Genomic DNA, 20,625 nt, shown 5'->3' on the forward strand with positions numbered 1-20,625 from the left:
TGTCCCCGCAGCTCCTCTGGAGACGTCTTCTCTCTTCAGTCTTCACCTGGCGTGTGCAGTGACGATCTCCGTGGTTTCCCGGTAACGTCGCTGCAAGCGTCGGTGCAGCGGGAGGCGGGGCGGGAAATTAAAATCACTTTGCATTGAACTCAATACAAAAAAGCTGTATTGAGTCCAATACAAAGAAATCTTTATATATTATATATATATATATTTGTTATATATATTTTATATAAGCTACTGTACATTACATTATACACATAATTTTTTTTTTTAAAGATTTTTTTTTTAATAATGTTTTATAAATTTTTTTTTTAAGTTTATTATTAAATGTATTAAATTTTGGACGTATTTCGGTGAGTTATGCCTAATTATAGCCTACAATCTAAAATAAATTTCCATTTTTCCATTTTTTTTTTCCTTTTTGCATGGAAGTATGGAAGGAATTAGAACACCCGGCGTTCGTGTACGCATCCCTCGACGACTCCTAATGATGTCAGTACATACGCCCGTCGACGAGGGTCGTAGCGGGAAATTCAAATATTTTGTATTGGATTCAATACATAGTCCTGTATCCAATCCAATCCAAAATAATACAAAGTATATTTATGTGGTTTTGTCTATAGGTATGTGGCGTTGGACTGGGTTTTAAAATTTACCACACTCTGGAGGTGTTTTAGAAAAATATATTATTATACAGTATACCGAATTACTGCATTTTCAGTATTTTTTATTTATTTATGCATTTTTGTTTAAGCTGATTTTTGTGTTTTTTATTTAACTTTATTATTAAAGTTAATTTTTTTTTTTTACATGATTGTGTTTTTCAAACTTTATTATATTCGGGATATCTACTAGACCCTTGTTCGGACATATTTCTGTAAGTTACAGGTCTACAATTTAAAAAAAAAATTTCATGAAAAACAGTTTACTGCTTTTGGTACAGAAATCCAGACATCAGTGAAACGCCCAGGAGGTTAATGTAATGTTCCACACTGGACTACAATAGTGCTACATGTATGCATGCAAGCTCCAAACTGTCCAGTCTATTCCAGCTTTTGACTACAAGTAAAGCAACACAAAACTTGCAAGTTTTCTAAGTAAAGGAAAGCAAATATTTTAACAACATGCACACATGTATACAAATGGAAGATGACAAACTACATTAAAATATTGCCCAGAAAACAAAAAGTATTTGCACAAGCATATGCTCTTTAATAGGTTCCTTCAAACTGAAGGTAATCCAAACCTAAGAACAAAAATGTAATGTATTGCAGTTTTTTTTTCCACTTACTAAACAGATATATCAAAATAATAAGAAATTGAATGTCCTTTGGCTTCCTCAATAGAGTGGAGGAGTGAGAGTAAGCATCTAGGGGCAGAAAGTGTGTACTAGGTAAAAGTATTTACTAGGAAAATATAAATATACAAAGCCTGAAAAAGAAAACTAATGCACCTAATTCATGTAAGGGCTGGTTCCTTAGTGGTTGAAGTTGATGGTCTTTTTCAACCTATGTCGTTTTACAAGTATTATATGCATATATTATACCCTTCCAACTATGTTTTTTTAGCAACAATAAATTATTTACCATAATTACAGGGAATGTCCATCACATATGTACCCAATAGTAATTGATAATATTTAAACTGTAGGTTAAAACCACATTTTCTGTAAAAAAAAACCCAGGGAAGCAATGTCAAAATGCTATCCATAGCACAGCTTAACAAAGCCACAAAAAAGAAATAGACTTTGCACTACCACAAGACTATGGCAACAAATCTTCATGAACAGTCTGCAACTACTGTATTTACTATATACTACTAGGATAAACATTTTTTTTAAATAGATTCTATTGATGTAAAAGAGTAATCTAGAATGCAAAGTTGAGCTTAATCTTTCCCTGTTTTACACCTCCATACACATTTTAACCCCAGATATGTATATACTGTGCAAATAAACATCAACATGCGTGAATATGCTTTGGTAAGCGAATCACACTTTCTATAGTGTTCAAATCCCAACATCTAAACTCTTGTTAGCTGAAATTTTACTAGATTGGTGGAGGCCTGCCACAAAATTTTTCCCTAATTTGCCCCCATGATATAATGGGCCAGATTTATTAAAGCTCTGCAAGGCTGGAGAGAATACACTTTCTACAGTGAAGCTGGGTGATCCAGCAAGCCTGGAATGGATTTGTTAGCAAATGTTTTCAATTCAAGACCAGATCCATTTCAGGTTTGCTATGTCACCCAGCTTCACTAATAAAACTGTATTCTCTCCAGTCTTGGAGAGCTTTAATAAATCAGGCCCAATGTATTGCTATCTAGATTGTAGATTTTTTGGGTGAAATTTGCTGCACAGTGGTGCCTGAGATTTATAATTTAAACAAGGTAAGTGTCCAGCTATGTGTAACAGGCACCCTGCCGGCAGTTCAGTCCCTCGCACCGCAAAGTTTGGATTTTTGCATTTTGACTCCAGGCGGCAGTGAGCAGTACCGAACATCTCCCACGAGCCAGGGTTCCATGGCATGAGGAAGGGGTAGCCACACTGCAACCTCACCGCCAGTCTGAACGCAGCGTTAAACTTTGGTGAGCGGGCAAATTTATTTATAATAATATTTGAGGCACCACAGCACACAGACAATTGGCAGTACCCTAATGCTCAATGCCAAGGAAGTGGGCCTGGGGGTCCCTAATATGCAAACTCTATTTGGGGACCCTGATCTTGAAGTAGCCACTCATCACAATTCTTACTTTATATAGAAGGATAATTAACCCTTTGTTTTGGGGGTTTTCTTTCAATTTGTTTTTTTAAAACACAAAAAGGCAAAGCCCCTCCCACTGTGTCATTACAACTGTGGTGGTAAAAACTAAATGAGAGCGCAGAGCCTCCTGGAAAAATGCACGTCACGAATCCCAGGAGGCTTGAGCTCTGAGAACAGGTAATGCACAGGAGGGACTTTTCTGTCACTGAAAGAAGAAAGATGGCGATCTCACACATGCAAAGTAATAACCACATTTTTTCTTGACAAATGGAATGGCATACGTCACGGACCTGTGCAAGTAATTTTTTTTATTTTTACTTTAGGTCTACTTTAACAAGAAAAGATCCCTGATTGCTATTGGGACTCTGTATCTGGCAACCTGTTATGTTTAGGGGGCTGAAATAAAGTTTAGTATCAGCTCTCAGGGTCCCCTGAAAATTTCATGTTTGTACAACAATCTGTAGGAAATATGAAGGTTTATACATTGGGGTAATGACAGCAGAATGGACACAGACACAGCTCTCATGCTGCTGTTGGTGTACCAGAGGTAGGATTATTGAATGCAGAGCAGTACAGCTGATTTTCGAGGTCTATAGGACACACCCACTATCGGGGAGCTCACAATGAAGCAAAATCCCATTGAAAAAGATAGGACATGCGTGTGCATACATGCCCAATCAGCTAGTAGTACAACATTCCTAAAGTAGGATTATCTTATAGCACACCTGCACACACAGGCGCGCATGGCTAAGGCTCTTTTGGGCACCGGTAACTCTGATGCCCAGGACCCACAGGATCCTTGACATCTTTAATATAAGTGTCCCAATCCTCCGTTTATCCACTTATTTAGCCGTTAATGAATAAGACTCTATCTTGGTTATCCATTAAACCACCTTCCCTTACATATGCCCCTTAGATACAAAATACAAACCTGAATATGCTACTACTTTCTCCAGCACTTACCTCCATGGACATGACATTCTCTGTCCCCCAAGGATAATAAGTAAGTACAATTAGCAACTAACTCATTAATACTATTCCTTTGATCGAAGTATTTTTCTAAATAACTTCCAACCCATTATGTGTCTGCATAATTTTTAACCTTGTTTCAATTTACCTGGATATATTTACTTATGTCTTTAGAATTATGACCCTTTTCATGTATTTACTATAGAATGTATTTGGACTGGAATTCCATTTTCTCCCTGCTTCAGTAGAAGTGACTGAGTATTATTCTATCATTAGGGCTCTTAATTGCCTATTTTGTTTCTTCAAAAGTACTTCAAAAGTAAGTTTAATTTTATATCCCCTCATTATATAAATTATATATATATTAATACATTATATCTCACATGGATGTATCTATAACCTATCAGGTTATGGACAAATTTATATTACCACAGAAAGAATACAATCTACCTACAACTACATTGCAACTACTTTACCAAGCATGACTCATTACCAAGTAAATTATTTTCAATCTAAATTTTCTTTACTTTATGCCGATATCTGATATTACCTCGTATTATGCTCATATCACTATTCAGAAATATTATACATATATACTTTTTGGAATCTCTAGTATATGTTCTTAGCAACTAATTGACAATACTATGCCTCATTCTGTTGTGGCTGATAACTATGATTATTGTTGTTTAAAACCCCTGTTTTTGTAAATATTGTTCTCTATACCTTGTTGAATAGAATAAGTCTCTAAGAATCCCCAGAAGAAGCCAAAATGGCGAATCAGGTGAGAGACCTGAATGTGAGATATACCATCATCTAATCTGACTGTTAAGATTAGAACTGCAATAAACCATATGCATGTCACATATTTGTACATAGATTAGTTGGGCCCTGTTGAGCCTAGAATGCTTTAAGTAAATTACTTTATTGTTGCCAAAAAAAGCTGTCTTTTTCCTAATTTCTATTTTATTGGATATTACTTCTAGGCATGGAAACTAGCAACCTTGAAATACTAGATTTCCTTAGGTCCCCCCATCATTAACCTATTTTATTCAATTTTCTATTAGTAATATAAGCAATTCATCTCACCGCATGCACATCCAAAGTGTCCACACTCAGGTCATATGCAGTTAGATTCATATTCTGGAAGACCTGGCGCAGTGTTTGCTCTTTTCCACCCTCTTCATGTACAATCTCTTCGCTATTCTTTTTCATAGCTCGTTTAATGAACCTTAATAGATGTTTCTGGTTCATACAGGATGCTGCGTGGATATGTGTGTCCACCTTTAAAAGAAAAGACTAAGATAAAAATAACATCAAACTGTGGATGAGCAGACAATGAGCACACTCTTAAAATAAACTGACCTTGCGTATATTGTAGAAATCCCTGTGAGGGACCTTCTTTTGAGCTGCTAGTTCCTTCATTTCATTGAGAAGAACATGCATCTGGAAGCGGGAGCTCAGATATTGCAGTCGACGATAGCAAAATGACTTACTATGTAGAATTTAAACTTTGGTAAATTATTGGGAACACACATTGGCTTATAAAAAAACGTATTATTTCTTATTCACTGTAATCAAGACTTTTATTTTACAAATGCAAATTTAATACAAGGTATGTCTCCAACTGGTAGTTTGCAAAACATGCTAGGCTTTCAAATACAGTTAGGTCTATAAATATTTGGACAGAGACAACTTTTTTCTAATTTTAGTTATGTACATTACTACAATTAATTTTAAATGAAACAACTCAGATGCAGTTGAACTGCAGACTTTCAGCTTTAATTCAGTGGGTTGAACAAAAGGATTGCAAAAAAATGTGAGGAACTAAAGCCTTTTTTTAATTGCTACAGTATTAGGAGTGGCAAAATCAAAAGTTTGGTACATCATGAGAAAGAAACAAAGCACTGGTGAACTCAGCAATGCCAAAAGACCTGGACGTCCACAGAAGACAACAGTGGTGGATGATCGCAGAATCATTTCCATGGTGAAGAGAAACCCCTTCACAACAGCCAACCAAGTGAAAAACACTCTCCAGGAGTTAGGCGTATCGATATCCAAGTCTACCATAAAGAGAAGACTGCATGAAAGTAAATGGAGAGGGTGCACTGCAAGGTGCAAGCCACTCATAAGCCTCAGGAATAGAAAGGCTAGATTGGACTTTGCTAAAAAAATCCTTTACCAGAATGATGGCAAAAAAAAGTATGGAGAAGGCGTGGAACAGCTCATGATCCAAAGCATACCACATCATTTGTAAAACATGGCGGAGGCAGTGTGATGGTTTGGGCGTGCATGGCCGTCAGTGGCACTGGGACACTAGTGTTTATCGATGATGTCACACAGGTCAAAAGCAGCCGAATGAATTCTGAGAGACATACGATCTGCTCAAATCCAGCTAAATGCAGTAAAATTGATTGGAAGGCGTTTCATAATACAGATGGACAATGACTCAAAACATACAGCAAAAGCAACCCAGGAGTTTATTAAAGCAAAGAAGTGGAATATTCTTGAATGATCAAGTCAGTCACCTGATCTGAACCCAATTGAGCATGCATTTCACTTGTTGAAGACTAAACTTTGGACAGAAAGGCCCACAAACAAACAGCAACTGAAAGCCGCTGCAGTAAAGGCCTGGCAGAGCATTAAAAAGGAGGAAATCCAGCATTTGGTGATGTCCATGAGTTCAAGACTTCAGTCATTGCCCCTGATTCATCAAGCAGAATCGGATGATCGCTCGCGCATTCGTATTCGCGATCCGAAATCGTACGCCGTCGCGCTATTAAGCAACTGAAAAAGCTCGCGGCTGGAGCGGACCTGACATCGCACAACTCCTTTTTTTTTTTTCTCAATAAAGTAACAAGCGTTACTAGCGTAACAAGCGTTAATAAAGTACCTATCCTACAATAATTATAAATAAATAAATATAAATATATATATATATATATATATATATATATTGGCAGTGAGGAGGCGAGTGTACGAGCACACTCGAGTCCAGACCGCGGGAAACCGCGCTCGCTGGTCGCGCGTACTTTCGCGCTTCCAGCGAGCGCGGATTTTATTGATGAATCAGGGGCATTGAGAGCAAAGGGTTTTCAACAAGTATTAAAAAATGACATTTTATTTTCAGCTTTTTAATTTGTCCAATTACTTTTGAGCCCCTAAAATGAGGTGATTGTGTTAAAAAAAGGCTTTAGTTCCTCACATTTTTATGCAATCTTTTTGTTCAACCCACTGAACTAAAGCTAAAGAGTTGTTTCATTTAAAATTTATTGTGGTAATGTACAGAACCAAAATTAGAAAAAAAGTTGTCTCTGTCTAAAACCGTATGGACCTAACTGTGGGTAAGCTGCAAGCCTGTTTGGCATTGATTGGTTTGGACTTGTCTGTGCCAGGAAAAAGGAGATTCCTTTGTAATCTTTGTAGACCTCACTGCTAGCACAGTTACACATCAAACTAATTTAAAATAGAAAACATACATTGAAGATTCTAAATGCATATCTACTTGCTAATCGATGCTAAATTTTGAATAATTTATATTTTATACTGTACACATGCCATTTTGACTAGCCTTTTTTTCTGCATTGCACCCTGTGGGGTCATACTACCATCTAAGCAATGTGATGTAATTATTTCCTTACAAAAAGATTAAAAAAGGATTTACTTTTTTTGTAAGGAATAAGGTATATAATGGAATATGTATATCCATTTGTATTCTTCCCTGTCTCCTGCTTTGTAATTAGCCACTTTTTAAAAAAAAAAATACAGCAGTCTATTAAATGAGGGGGCAAAACACAGGATGGGCCAAGATGGTTCTGTGTAGTTTTGGCTTCTGCGCCTCTTGCAAACATACAGACACAATGACATACAAGGGAGGTGTGGAAAGCCTTTAACCTCTGGGATGCAGGCAGAGGAGTTTAAACCAAAACGTCATGGAGAATCCCTGCACTGTGTCAAGAATGCTGTTAGGATACCTTCTACAAAATCCACAAAACACATATTTTTGCACATATGCACTGGTTTTAACTTGCAAATTTAGTGCTTGTATTAAACAATCAAACAAGGTATGATTTAAATAGAAAGCAGAGTAGAAAGTAGAAAGGGGGTCAGCAGTTTCTTAATTTTACTCACATAGGGCCATTAATAATAAGAGCCATAAGAACATTCATATCCACTATAAATTCCTGCAGATCTGGGTATGGAAGGTCAAGCTCTGTGGTCCTGTAAAGAAAAGTGTGTCACGTGATAGAAGAATTTTTGAACACCCCACAAATGAAGTGGAAGAGTAAAAGGTAAATAGACAGAAATTATAAATTACATTTTAAAATAAATTGGAGCATTAATAACAACATTAAAGGTGAATATGAAACAGTGGTTACAAGTTTGATGCTGAAATCAAAAGGTAGGTGAAAAAGTACATGGCTACATAGTTTATTAAAAAAAAGACAAGGTCCATCAAATTTAACCAAAAGAGAAATAAAAAGAGAAAAAAACATATCTCTTATAAAAATCCTAAAGTCATAGTTGATTCAGAGAAAGGCAAAAATCCCTGGTACAATTTCCTCCAACAGGGGAAAAAAATTCCTTCCTGATCCCGTATGTTCCCTGGAGTAACAGTATCTGTTGTCTTTACTAAAAACTTTATTACCCAGTTCATACTTCCTGAGGGAGCCTATTCCACTTTTTTTACAGGATTTACTGTGAACACTCCTTTCCATATCTGGGGATAAATTTTCTTTGTAATGGCCTTCAAGTGAAAAATTGGGAAGTGAATTCTCTATATGGACTATTTTTATATTGATATATGGTGATCATATTCCCCCTGAAATGTCTCTTCTCAAGAGACAATAGTTTCAGTTCAGCTAATCTCTATTCATATCTGAGCTCATCCATTCCTTTTATTAGTTTAGTTGCCCTTCTCTGCACTCTCTTCCACAATATCTTTTTTGTGAACTAGTGCCCAAAAATGGACTGCATATTACAGATGAGGTCTGACAATGCTTAGTACAGAAGCAGGATTATGTCTTAATCTCTGCAGTCTATTCTTGTAATACAAGTAAGTACTTTGCTAGTCTTAGAATATAATGCAAAACCGTAAAATCTATTATTAAGTCTATGATCTACCACAACCCCCAGATCCTTTTCCATTTTTGACTCCTCCAAATGTATTCCACCTAGACAGTGTTTTAAATGTAATTTGCCACTTGGCTGCCGAATTAAACAGTACATCCAGGTCTGCCTGTACATTATAGACAATTTGTATAGATTTAATTCCATTACATAGTTTGGTGTCATCTACAAACACAGAAATAATAATTTTAATCCCAAACTCTATATCCTTTATAAAGATGTTAAACAGTAAAGGTCCCATCACTGAACCCTGGGGTACACCACTAATAACCTTAGACCAAATATTACTACTTTCTGGATGCCGTCCTTTAGCCAGTTTTCTATCCATTTACAGATTGAATTTTCTAAACCTATAGACCCTAACTTGCATATTAACCATCTTTGTGGCACTGTGTCAAACACTTTTGCAAAATCTAAGTACACTATATCAACTGCTACTCCACTGTTTGATTGTTTGGCAACATTGGTCTTTCTAGAATCAATGCTATTACTTTTTATTACTTTTAATATTGTATTCCAGCAGAAACTCTTCTATGCTGTTCTTTATCAAACTCTCTAGGATCTTTCAAACTAGAAGTTAAACTAACCGATCTGTAGTTACTTGGCAATGTTTTTGCTCCATTATGTATTAAAGCTAACAAGAAATGTTGTATTAAAACCAAATAACTGTCCCGTTACTGCTCAGAACCATGACTAGGCTGACAGCAAGAATACAGAAAAAAGGGACTGTCACAGAGATGCACAGAGGTTTATTATTGCAGAAAGCACAGATACAAGAAAAAAAAAAAACAGTGGCTACCACTAGACCTGTAGGCAGGTACAAAAAAAATCTAAGAATGTTTTATTGAGTAACGTTCTACCTGTACAGGGGAAATAATAAAAAGTGTATAGTGACTTACTTTTAGGACACCCTGTATAAATTGTAACATAGAATCAAAGAGAGCACCTGTGTTACCGAGAAAAGTCCTGTGTGGACGGTATGTGGGACTGCTGTATCTCAGGTTTCAGTACTTAGGTGGAACCAGATATGAAGATATGAAGGTAAAAAAGAGGCAGGGATTCGGTTGGCAGTGGGGTAATTATGTATTTATATTCTTGTACATCATACATAATTACATAAAAATACACATATATATCCTGAACTTTGTTAAATAATTCCAGAGTTCAGATATTCGTGCTATACAATTCACTTCGCATATAGGAAATAACCATTATAATCAAATGTTTGTCCCAATGCATTTTGCCATTTAGGCTTCCTCAGGGGTACGATTGTGACGGTTGCTGTCTAAATACATTCAAAAACAATCAAACACATATGTATATAAAGTAGATTAATGTTGAGAATTAGTGATATATATACATCTATTAAATATCAGTTATCAAAAAACACCAGTAATGCATAGATAAATAGAAATGATGTTATGCAATTATATACCCAAACAGATATATGGGTAGACACTTTATTAGTTGCAATTTCAAGTTGTAGTGTATGTAAATCAGGCTAAAATGTAATAGTTTCTGTTACAGAGTTTAAAATTGTATCTTATAGTTTGGGTTATGGTTCAAACATATATATAAAATATACTAAATGGTAACACTTACTATGATGAAAAATTAGCAGGATGATGTGTCAAAAATGGAGTATGGAAAACAGGCTGTATAGACTTTAATGTAGGATGGTAATAATAGTATATTGTCAGTGTAGGTCAGAATAGAAAAAAAGAAATAGGGAAAAATTGACAATAATGTAGGGATTATTCAAAATCTTTTAGGGAAATCTCGATACATCATGCATTAGAGTCTATAACTTACTTGGATTGGATGATCTTCTACTAAAGGGTATAGGAGAATGGTGATTTTCAATTAGTTAGGTACATCCATAGGGAATTTAGGTAATTTGAGATTTTAAAGAAACACTGTATAATTCTTCCTGTTGCCAGGTAGATAATATCTGTGCGGAGTGTATATACATACTCAATATTAGTGTTATTTTAATCCTTTTTTAGGGTTGAAAAGAGGGGATATACAAGAATCTTACCCCAGGTTATATAGAGTGGTTTTGCCAAAAAGTTTTGGAGAAAGTACTCAGAATCCAAATTAAACTATGTAGGAATAATAAGGAAAATTAATTGAGCTTATGAACATGAAATCCAATAATTGAATAAACTTAATTTGGTACCATAAGAGGTAGGTTACCTTAATAGTTTTCTGTCAGAGGTGGAACGTATCCTGCAGCTAAAAATGGAGGTTTTTTGGACAATTAGCCTGAGGCTGTCTGTAAGGAAAGTATGTCAGATATAGGCGTGGGGGGCGGTGTTGTTTGGAGCCCGGAGTCAATGCTGGCTCTGTACAGAGCACTCAGGTCCCGCACAGCATTCGCCCACCAAGGTGACGTGAGGGATTCCCTGTGCACAGAGTCCGATGTCAGTGCGGGCTCCGTGCAGAGCACGTGCTTGGAGTCAGAGTGGGCATGGTCCGTGTGGGTCCCGCACAGCATACACCCATTATAAAGACGTAGGGAATTCCCTGTGCACACATGGGGACTACCATCCTGCTGATTTTGCCCGCCGAGTGGCGGGCCGATAATTGCAAGGCAGTTGATCAACTCTGATCAACTGCCCAGGAAATGTAAAATATTCATCCCAAGGCAGCCAGTTCACCACCCAAGTGGGCGCTTTGTCTCCTGTAAGTTCACTTTGTGCAGAGGGATATCGTAGTTCTGTTGCGTACTAATTGTTGTGTATGAATGTAACCACCTATTAATGTGAGTGCAAGCCGTATGTTGATGATAGATGTTCTCATATATATACAGACAAATTCTGTGTTATAAATGTTTCTTTTTTAAAACATTCTTTATTTAAAAAAACTTTCAAAGGGATACAGAAAAGAAAAACAGGGAAGGGGAAACATAAATACTTTTACATTGAATTATGACACAACAAATGTGCATTTATAAAAAATAAAGTTTCAAACAAGCTCCTACAACTTGGTATACAAAGTCAAAAACAACCAGTCTAAAAAAGTACTCAGTGACAGTTACAGTACATAGAAGGAACGGCATAAAAGGTGGGGCAAGGAAGAAACAGTGGGGGGGGTTGGACTTTTTTACCGGGGAAGCTGCTCCTGTGGGGCATCTGTTTAAACATAACTATCAAAAGCTTGCACAAGGGGGAAACCTAAGCGGACTTTCAAGTAGTAATCTTACATATGTTTCCTACGCGGTAAAAAGTCTCAGCAAAATCATTAAGTAAGCGCTGTCGTATTATTATACTTTACAACAAGTGTATATTCCCAATGAACATACTGATTATTAATACTGTATATTATTGTAATCCTTAAGGTCTCCCCAAACCCCTAAGGAAGCCCTGCGGGTGGGAAACGTATCTGTTACTGCTAATATAACATGATGTAATATAATATCACTACTTCATGATTACCAGACTAGTGTACCTATGTTAGCCTAGGGTTAACATAGTAGATTTTCTGTTGAAGGTTTTAATTGGTCTTCAACTAATAAAATGTAATGTTTTTATAAAATAATCTTGCCCTTCAAAAGCCTGTCTTTTTTTCTCTTTCTTTCCCACATACCATTTAAACTCCAGGCTGGGCAATTAGGAGTTAACTCCTTTCCTTTATCCTTTGTCCTTTTTGGGTCACCCATCTTGGTGGAACACATCTGTTTACTAAACTATGGACCTGACAGTAACCCAAAAATTCAGCGGTCTGATACAGCCGGAAGGATGTGGTGTAGCTTCTCTGGGGTACCACCGCGAGACCACTTTGTAACAAGTTTCCTGATACCTGCTAGCAATGGACGCCTTATGGGTCCAGTACAGGATACGTTTATTTTGTTCCAAGGATAGCGATAATTTCAAATCTGTCTCCCAGGATCTAAGAAATGTTGGTGTGTAGTCCGAAGGTGAAGTCTGTAAGAGCCTGTAAACAGCAGATAAAGCTTGTCTGACCCCACCCTCCCCTGTGCATAGTTGTTCAAGGGATGTAAGGGGTCTGCAGTAAAGCAGAGCTGATCAGAGGGTAGGTATAAAGCGGGGTATCTGCAGGGTTTTCCAAAAGTCCAATTGGAACTCTAACTCTTCTCTAACTCTTCCCGTCCAACCCACCTTCCCGATCTAGTAAAATGCATTGCTCTGCATATGCCGAAAGATAATAACTTTGGGAACCTCCCACCTTCTAGTCAGGGAAAGGATGGGTTGCCCAAAAAAGAAAAGAGAGGTGATGGAGAGGGAGAAAGGTGTAATCGGTGGAAATTCCATACACCTAGCTCCCATGTGTAGCCCAACGTGGGATGAGATTTAATTTCCGGAAAAGTTAATATCGGCAACCACAGAAGAAAGTGTAAGGGTGTTGGGCAGAAATGTTGTTCAAGTGATTTCCTTTGTTTAGAACTCTCATTTCAGCACCAATCTAGTACACGTGTCAAATGGCCTGATAAATAATAAATGAACATGTTCGGGATCCCCAGTCCCCCTTCCAGTTTGATTCTCATAAGTAGAGATCTGCAAAGTCTCGGAGCTTTGTTTCGTCAGATGTAGCGGAAAAGTTTAGAAATGGGAGTTCTAAAAAGGACCCAAGAACTTTAATTGGCAGTGTTTGAAAAATATATAAAAATCAGGGGAGCATGTTCATTTTTATAACATTAATGTGTCCTAGCCAGGAAAAGGTCAACTTGTCCCATCTCTCTAAGTCACTAATTATGGTGGAGAGCAAAGGGAGATAATTTCTATCATATAACTATTTTGGGATTCTTGTGCCTAAATATGTAATCGAATGGGGCTCCCAGCAAAAAGCGAATGATTGTTTAAGATGAGAACAAATGGTAGTCGGAAGCGTTATGTCTAGGGCTGCTGACTTGGAATAGTTATTTTGAAGTTGGACAGGAAGCTAAATTCATTCAGGATTCTCATGATGTTGGGCAAAGATATAATAGGGTTGGTTATGGCAAACAATAGGTCATTGGCATAGGCAGCATCTTTCTGGATGGAACACCCCATTTCTAAGCCCATGATAGCGGAGGAGGCGCAGACTGTACGTAGGAGCAGCTCCAGTGTCAGGATGGAGATCAGAGGGGATAAGGGACAACCTGGATGTGTGCCATTGAAGATAGACAGTGAGGCCAATAACAGTCCATTCACTCTAACCATGGCCGAGAGTTTGGAGTAAATGGCCTGTATCCAAGAGAGCATTCATGGGCCAAGGCCTATGTGTTAAAGGGTATTATCCATGTAAAGCCAATCTACCAGATCAAAGGCCTTTTCAGCATCTGAGGACAATAAGATGAGCGGGATGTGTTTAGATGTAGCATAGTATATCCAATTCAGTACCCTAGTCATGTTGTCTCTGGCCTTCCTGCTGGGCATGAAACCAATTTGGTCGAAATGAATGAGATTGTCCAAAAAAAGTTTAAGGTCTTGATTAAGGAAGAAAATAAGGCGCTAACTTGCACAAGAGGAGGGATCTTTGCCTTCTTTGGGTATTACCGTAATGGTAGCCCGGAGGGAGTCCAGAGAGAACCGACCTCCTTCAACAAGATGATTATAGGCCGCAAGAAAGTAAGACGCTAAAGTGTTCTGCAATGATTTATAGTATGATAGAGGTGGGCCATCCAGCCCGGGAGTTTTACCGGCAAGGCTATCTCTTTTGGCTACTCGGAAGTTGAAATGGGTCCCTCTTTTGGATGCAAAGAGGGAGAGCATTTTGCATTTGAAAAGATATTATCGGATCGCTTGAACCCTCTCCCTTGTCCCAGAAGGGGAAGATGATCCTGAAATATTGTATAGTGTTGAATAGTATTGGCAAAAGGATTCCACTATGTTTTTGGTGTGATGAATTTTACGTCCACAGTTTTCTGTGAGAAACGGGATAAACAAATGAGTTTTTTTGCGCATGGAGAGCATTGGCTAGCATACAGACACTTTTGTTATCATGTTCCTAAAACATTCTCCTGCATTTAGCGAGGGCAAACTTAGCCTTATAAAGGCAGAGCAATGAAAGTTTCTCACAAAGAACGTGGAGTTCTATGCCCACTGTATTATCTAGGGAAGATTTGTGAGAGGATTCTAGGGTTGCAATGCGGCTAAGAGTGTCTCCTATCTCCCTCTGGCGTTCCTTTTTTATTCTAATCCCATGTTTGATGAATATACCGCGGATAACCGCCTTGTGGGCCTCCCAGGTCAGAAGGGGATTGCTTTCAGGGGAATCATTGCTCTGGAAGTAGTAGGACAACTCAGAGTTATCATCTGCCAGGACAGCTGCATCTTGGAGTAGGGAATATTTAGGCTCCAATTCCAATATTTAGGGCAAATAAAAGATAACTCTATAGGCATGGACACTGGACCATGGTCTCCACAGAAACAGAACTTTCAGTATTCGGCTAATATTGCGGTGTGCAGGGTGGTTGGGGCAGCTGAGGGAGGTATCTAGAGACCAGTAAGGTGTGAAATTAAAATCCCCTCCTAAGATCAAGATGCCCTCCTGAAACCTTTCCATTTTCTTGAGAGTTCTGTTCAGGAATAAGGCCTGTCCAGTATTGGGGAGATATATGGATGCATCCTTCTAGAGTTTCTATACAAATAGGAACCTGCCCTCCTGACAACCCAATTGGTCCTTAAAATGCAACGTAACAGAGGATGCCAACAGAATAACAACCCCTTTGGATTTAGACGAATCAGTGCTGCTATGATACACTGTAGCGAAGCTTTTGTTACTTAGCCTCGGGATCTTGTCACCATGGAAATGGGTTTCCTGTATGAAAGTTATATGCGTTTTCAGTCTGTGTAATTCAGCTAATAATGTGGAACGCTTTTCAGGAGTATTAAACCCCTTAACATTGTAGGCAACAACTTTGATTGGTCCAATTACGAGTAGAGGGTACAAAGAAGTTAAGGCAAAATGGTGGTTTAGCCACTCCCCGGAGAGGGGGGCGAGGGCCGTGGATGGAATGGAGTGGGAATGGGGGTAAAGCAGTACCATAAAACAGGATAATAGAAAAATAGAAACAATTAGTACAAAAATAAACAATAACAGTAGGCGCAGATCAACTGCACAAATTCCCTTGGAAAGGGTAGCTCAATTGGTCGGGGCAAGGCTCCCACCACCCAGGCCGAGCCTATGATTATATGCAAATGCAAGCATTGGGTTAATAGGCTTATGTTAGCTGTACGGGGGAGAGTACATACATAAACCTACTCTTTTTAAAACATTTGTTATCCTAAACTGGAAACAAAATGTTATTCAAAACAGTGCCTAGAATCAAAACATCTACAAAAAATACCTCACTGGGACAGCGAACCAGAACCGCTGTAAAAGGGAATAATCAATCACTATAAACAAGAATGTGATTAAGCCCTTGTCAGTGGTCACGGCGGAGCTTGTGAAGAGCGCTGCATCTGGTCACGGTTTGACTTCCTACTGCCATTCAGAGGCTGTCAGGGGAATCAATGGCGTAAGCAGTGTAGGCAATCTGGAAGATTTACTTGGGGTAGTTCAAACATTGCCAGAAAAGTTGCTAAGTCTCTCAGTTGACGGAAAGTGGCGGAATTGCTACCTCTGTGCGCGTAGAGTTGAAACGGGAAGCCCCATCTGTACCTAATATTGTTATCTTCAATATATTTAACAGTGGCTTTAATGCTATATGGAGCGCTAAAATATTGCGAGAAAGGTCAGTCAAGAACATTATAGGTCGATTGGTAAAGGTTAACAGACGTCTCTGGCTCTGTCTGGACATTTTGGTCCCAGAGATCGGTATTCATGGTCTATTTCTATAGTATTGTCCCTCAGCTTTTGAAGAAGCTCATTGAACAGAGAGGTAGCAGCTTGAATCATCTGTTCAAGTCTGTTTTGGTAGGTAGCGACCTTAAATAGGCATCCCTGTCCCACGTATCTGAGGAATCCATAGAGGTGTGTGGAGGACTCGGGGGGCGTAGAAGTTCCCTGTCTTCTCAAATAAAGAAAGGAAGTTAGTGTCACAGATCCCTGCAGGCCCAGGGGATCTGTGACTCATTCAGTGTCACTCACCTTACACTTCTCTAACAGCACCAGCTCTGCTAAGGCATCATCTCTGCAGCTCACTTCTTGGTCCAGGTCATGTGACTCCCAGTCAGCTGCTCCACTACCTCAGAGGACTAGAGTGTTTTGCAGATGCGCTCCCCCTGCTGGTGGAGATGTGAACACCACCAACCTCTAGTCTTCTGGACCCCCTCTGGTGGTAAGATAGGCTGCAGCAGGTCACATGGCTCTACTCATCACAGGCCCTGCCCTATAAAGGAAGTGAAGGGCAACAGGAAGTTGCCTGAACAAGGAGTTCCTTTGACCCTACTTCCAGGTTCCTGTTTGTTTATTCTCTTGCTCCTGATTCTTTGTGTACCAACTTCGGTTTGACCCTGACTACTCCCGATCGCTGCCTGCCCTGACTACTGGCTTAACCTTGACTACTCCTGATTGCTGCCTGCCCTGACCTCTGGCTTGCCTGACTACTCTCTGATTTTCTGAAACAGGACGTGGTACCAGGGCGAGAAGCCTTTTCTGCTTCTTGCCCTGGTACCACATCCTGTTTCTGCCTGTCAGCAGTCACCTGCCTCGGCCCGCAAGGGGGCCGAAACCTGGCAGTTGCCCGCAGCGCAACATCTTTACCTCTAGAGGCTGGGCAGCTGCTTAGACTCAGTGCCCTGTGCACATCTTTACCAACTGGGCTGGTGACACAGAGGGTCCACTGTCCTGCCCTGCAGTACGGTGACAGTTTGTTTAGGCCATGGACCCCGCTGACATTCCTTTGCCTGATTCCATGCAGGACCTGCGAGAGCGGATTCAGAAACAGGAGTCTCTTCAGATTAAAGTTGTGGATTTCCTCCAGAGGTGTGATGAATGTCTGAATGAATCTGCCATCAACCAGTCTCCTACCTCTGTGACTGCAACTCCAGCCCCTGATACTCCGCACTTCAGATTCCTACTCCCTCCCGCTACTTCGGTGACCCCAAGCAAGCTCTGTCGTAGGTTTATAAACCAGTTCCAAATTCAGCTTGAATTGCAGCCCTGGAACTTTCCCACAGAACGAACCAAGGTGGCTTTCTTAATTTCCCTATTGTTGGGGGAGGCCCTTGCTTGGGCTTCGCCTCTCTGGGAAAAGGGTGATCCTATCCTGTCCAGTCCTGGGAGACTTCGATGCCTTCCTGCAGACCTTCCGCAAGGTCTTTGATGAACCTGGCCCGGCCTTTTCTGTGGCCTCAGAAATATTGGACCTATGTCAAGCCTCCCTCTCGGTAGGCCAATATGCAGTGACGTTCTGAACCTTGGCGTCCGAATTGAATTGGAACAATGACGCCCTGGTGGCAGTTTTCTGGCAGGGGCTTTTAGGCCATATTAAAGATGAGCTTGCTGATCGTGACCTTCCCCCTACTCTTGATGACCTAGTGTCTCCCTGCATCCGGATTGATATTTGCTTCCAGGAGAGGGCTTGGGAAACCCAGAAAGTCCGGCGACCCATTAAACTGGCTCCCACTTCCCAAAGACCCTCTTCCGACAGTTGAGCCAATGCAAGTGGACCGTGGTCAACTTACCCCAGAAGAGTGGACCCACCACAAGCATCAGGACCTCTGTTTGTATTGTGCTGGGAAGGGCCAACACAAGCTAAATTGTCCATTGAAGGCCCCAAACGCCAGAGCCTAGGGAAATGGGGAGAGGGTTCCCCAGGCAAACCTAATACCTCTCCGCCATCAAAATCTCAGGATCTCATTTGACAGACACCATTTCATTTTCAGGGACTCCGGCGCTGCTGGAAACTTCATCAGCCAGCAGCTGGTCTCTGTTCACAACATCCCTGTGATGCCCCCATCCAAGCCTTTGGTGGTCTCCGTGGGTAATGGCACTGCTCTACCGGACTGAATCCAGTATGCCATCGTGCCACTCACTATGAAACTTGGGGCTTTGCACACTGGGGCTATTACCTTTTTGGTGGTTCCCAAGATCGTCCATCCAGCTTTTTTGGGGTTGCCATGGTTGCGCAGACATGCCCCGGTCATCGAATGGAGCACCGGAGACATACCCTCTCTCCCTCCCTGAAACTAAGACCATGTCTGATTATATTTAGGAGAATTTGAAAAGGAGCTTTATCCGAAAATCTTCATCCCCAGCGGAAGCTGGATTCTTCTACGTGCAAAAGAAGCATGGCACCCTGCATCGATTATAGAGGTCTAAATAAGATCACAATTAAGAACAAGTATCCGCTGCCCTTAATCCCTGAGTTGTTTGACCGACTTCAAGGGGCGCCTGTCTTTACCAAGTTAGACTTGCGCGGTGCCTATAACCTGATCTGCATTCATGAATGGGATGAATGAAAGACTGCCTTCAACACCCGGGATGGCTCATATGAGTATTTGGCCATGCCCTTTGGGCTCTGTAATGCGCCAGCAGTGTTCCAGAATTTTGTTAATGACAACTTCCGGGACCTCTTTTATGTCTGTGTGATTGTCTACCTAGATGACATCCTGGTTTACTCTAAGGATCTACCTACCCACCGCGACCATGTCAAGTTGTTTCTGCAACGGCTCAGGGAGAACAGACTCTATGCCAAGTTGGAGAAATGTCAGTTTGAACTTTCTGAGGTTCCATTTTTGGGATACATTGTGTTTGCAAAGGGATTTGCATGAATCCTGACAAACTTTTATCTGTGCTAAACTGGCCACAACCACTTGGGCTAAAACCTGTCCAGAGGTTCCTGGGCTTTGCTAATTACTACCGGCAATTTAATAAAGACTACTCCACACTGATTGCCCCAATTACAGCTATGACCAAGAAGGGTAGTAACTGTAAAGTCTGGTAAAGGCCTTTGCATCAGTTCCCACCCTGGTTTGCCCTGACACCTCTCAGCCCTTCTTTTTAGAGGTAGACGCTTCCTCTGTTGAAGTGGGTACAGTTCTTTCCCAGAAGAATGCGGCAGGTAAGCTGGGGTCTTGTGGTTTCTTCTCTAAGAAGTTCTCTCCTGCAGAGAAGAACGACTCCATCTGAGACAGCGAGCTTCTTGCAGTCAATCTTGGCTTAGAGGAATGGCGCCACTTGCTACAGGGAGCTCGACATCCTGTAACCATCTACACTGACCACAAAAATCTGCAGTACTTACATATAGCACAACGTTTGAATCCTCTTCAAGCCTGATGGACACTGTTCTTCTCCAGGTTTGACTTTATACTCACGTATCGCCCAGGTTCCAAAAATATTAAGGCTGATGCCCTTTCTCGCTCCTTTAAAAAGAAGGACCCAGAAACAGAACCCCCTTTTGTTATTGATCCTGCTTGAATTATGCCCATGACTCCAGTCCAGCTGAACCAGATTCCACCCGGAAAATCATTTGTTAAAAAGAGCCAGCACCCTTACTGAGTGTGCACAAAGTGCCTTGCAGATCCCCCTCCGGTCCTTTGCAGCCACTTCCAACCCCTGAACTACCATGGACTCATATCTCCATGGATTTCATAACCTATCTTCCGTCCTCTAATGGGTTCACCACAATATGGGTTGTGGTAGATTTTCGAAAATGGCCCATTTTATTCCCCTTCCTGGTCTTCCTGCTGCTTCTACTTTGGCTGAAGTCTTCCTCAAGGAAGTCATCCACATGCATGGATTACCTTCACACATTGCCCCTGATTCATCAAGCAGAATCGGATGATCGCTCGCGCATTCGTATTCGCGATCCGAAATCGTACGCCGTCGCGCTATTCAGCAACTGAAAAAGCTCGCGGCCGGAGCCGCGCATCTC

At 40.4% G+C, this 20,625-nt stretch overlaps 1 protein-coding gene across 2 annotated transcripts in view; it reads right to left on the bottom strand.

Moving 5' to 3' along the window:
• AMPD2 (adenosine monophosphate deaminase 2) overlaps nt 1-20,625 on the bottom strand; it is a 199,696-nt gene that overhangs the window by 97,657 nt on the left and 81,414 nt on the right. For both annotated transcript variants that reach the window (XM_072423562.1, XM_072423552.1), the window contains 3 exons: nt 7,863-7,952; nt 5,097-5,226; nt 4,821-5,015 (listed from right to left, as the gene is read on the bottom strand). In XM_072423562.1, the coding sequence (XP_072279663.1) occupies nt 4,821-5,015; nt 5,097-5,226; nt 7,863-7,952 (415 nt within the window). The remainder of the gene's footprint in view (nt 1-4,820; nt 5,016-5,096; nt 5,227-7,862; nt 7,953-20,625) is intronic.

This window comes from Pyxicephalus adspersus, chromosome 1, assembly GCF_032062135.1.
Source record: "Pyxicephalus adspersus chromosome 1, UCB_Pads_2.0, whole genome shotgun sequence".
NCBI lineage: Eukaryota > Metazoa > Chordata > Amphibia > Anura > Pyxicephalidae > Pyxicephalus > Pyxicephalus adspersus.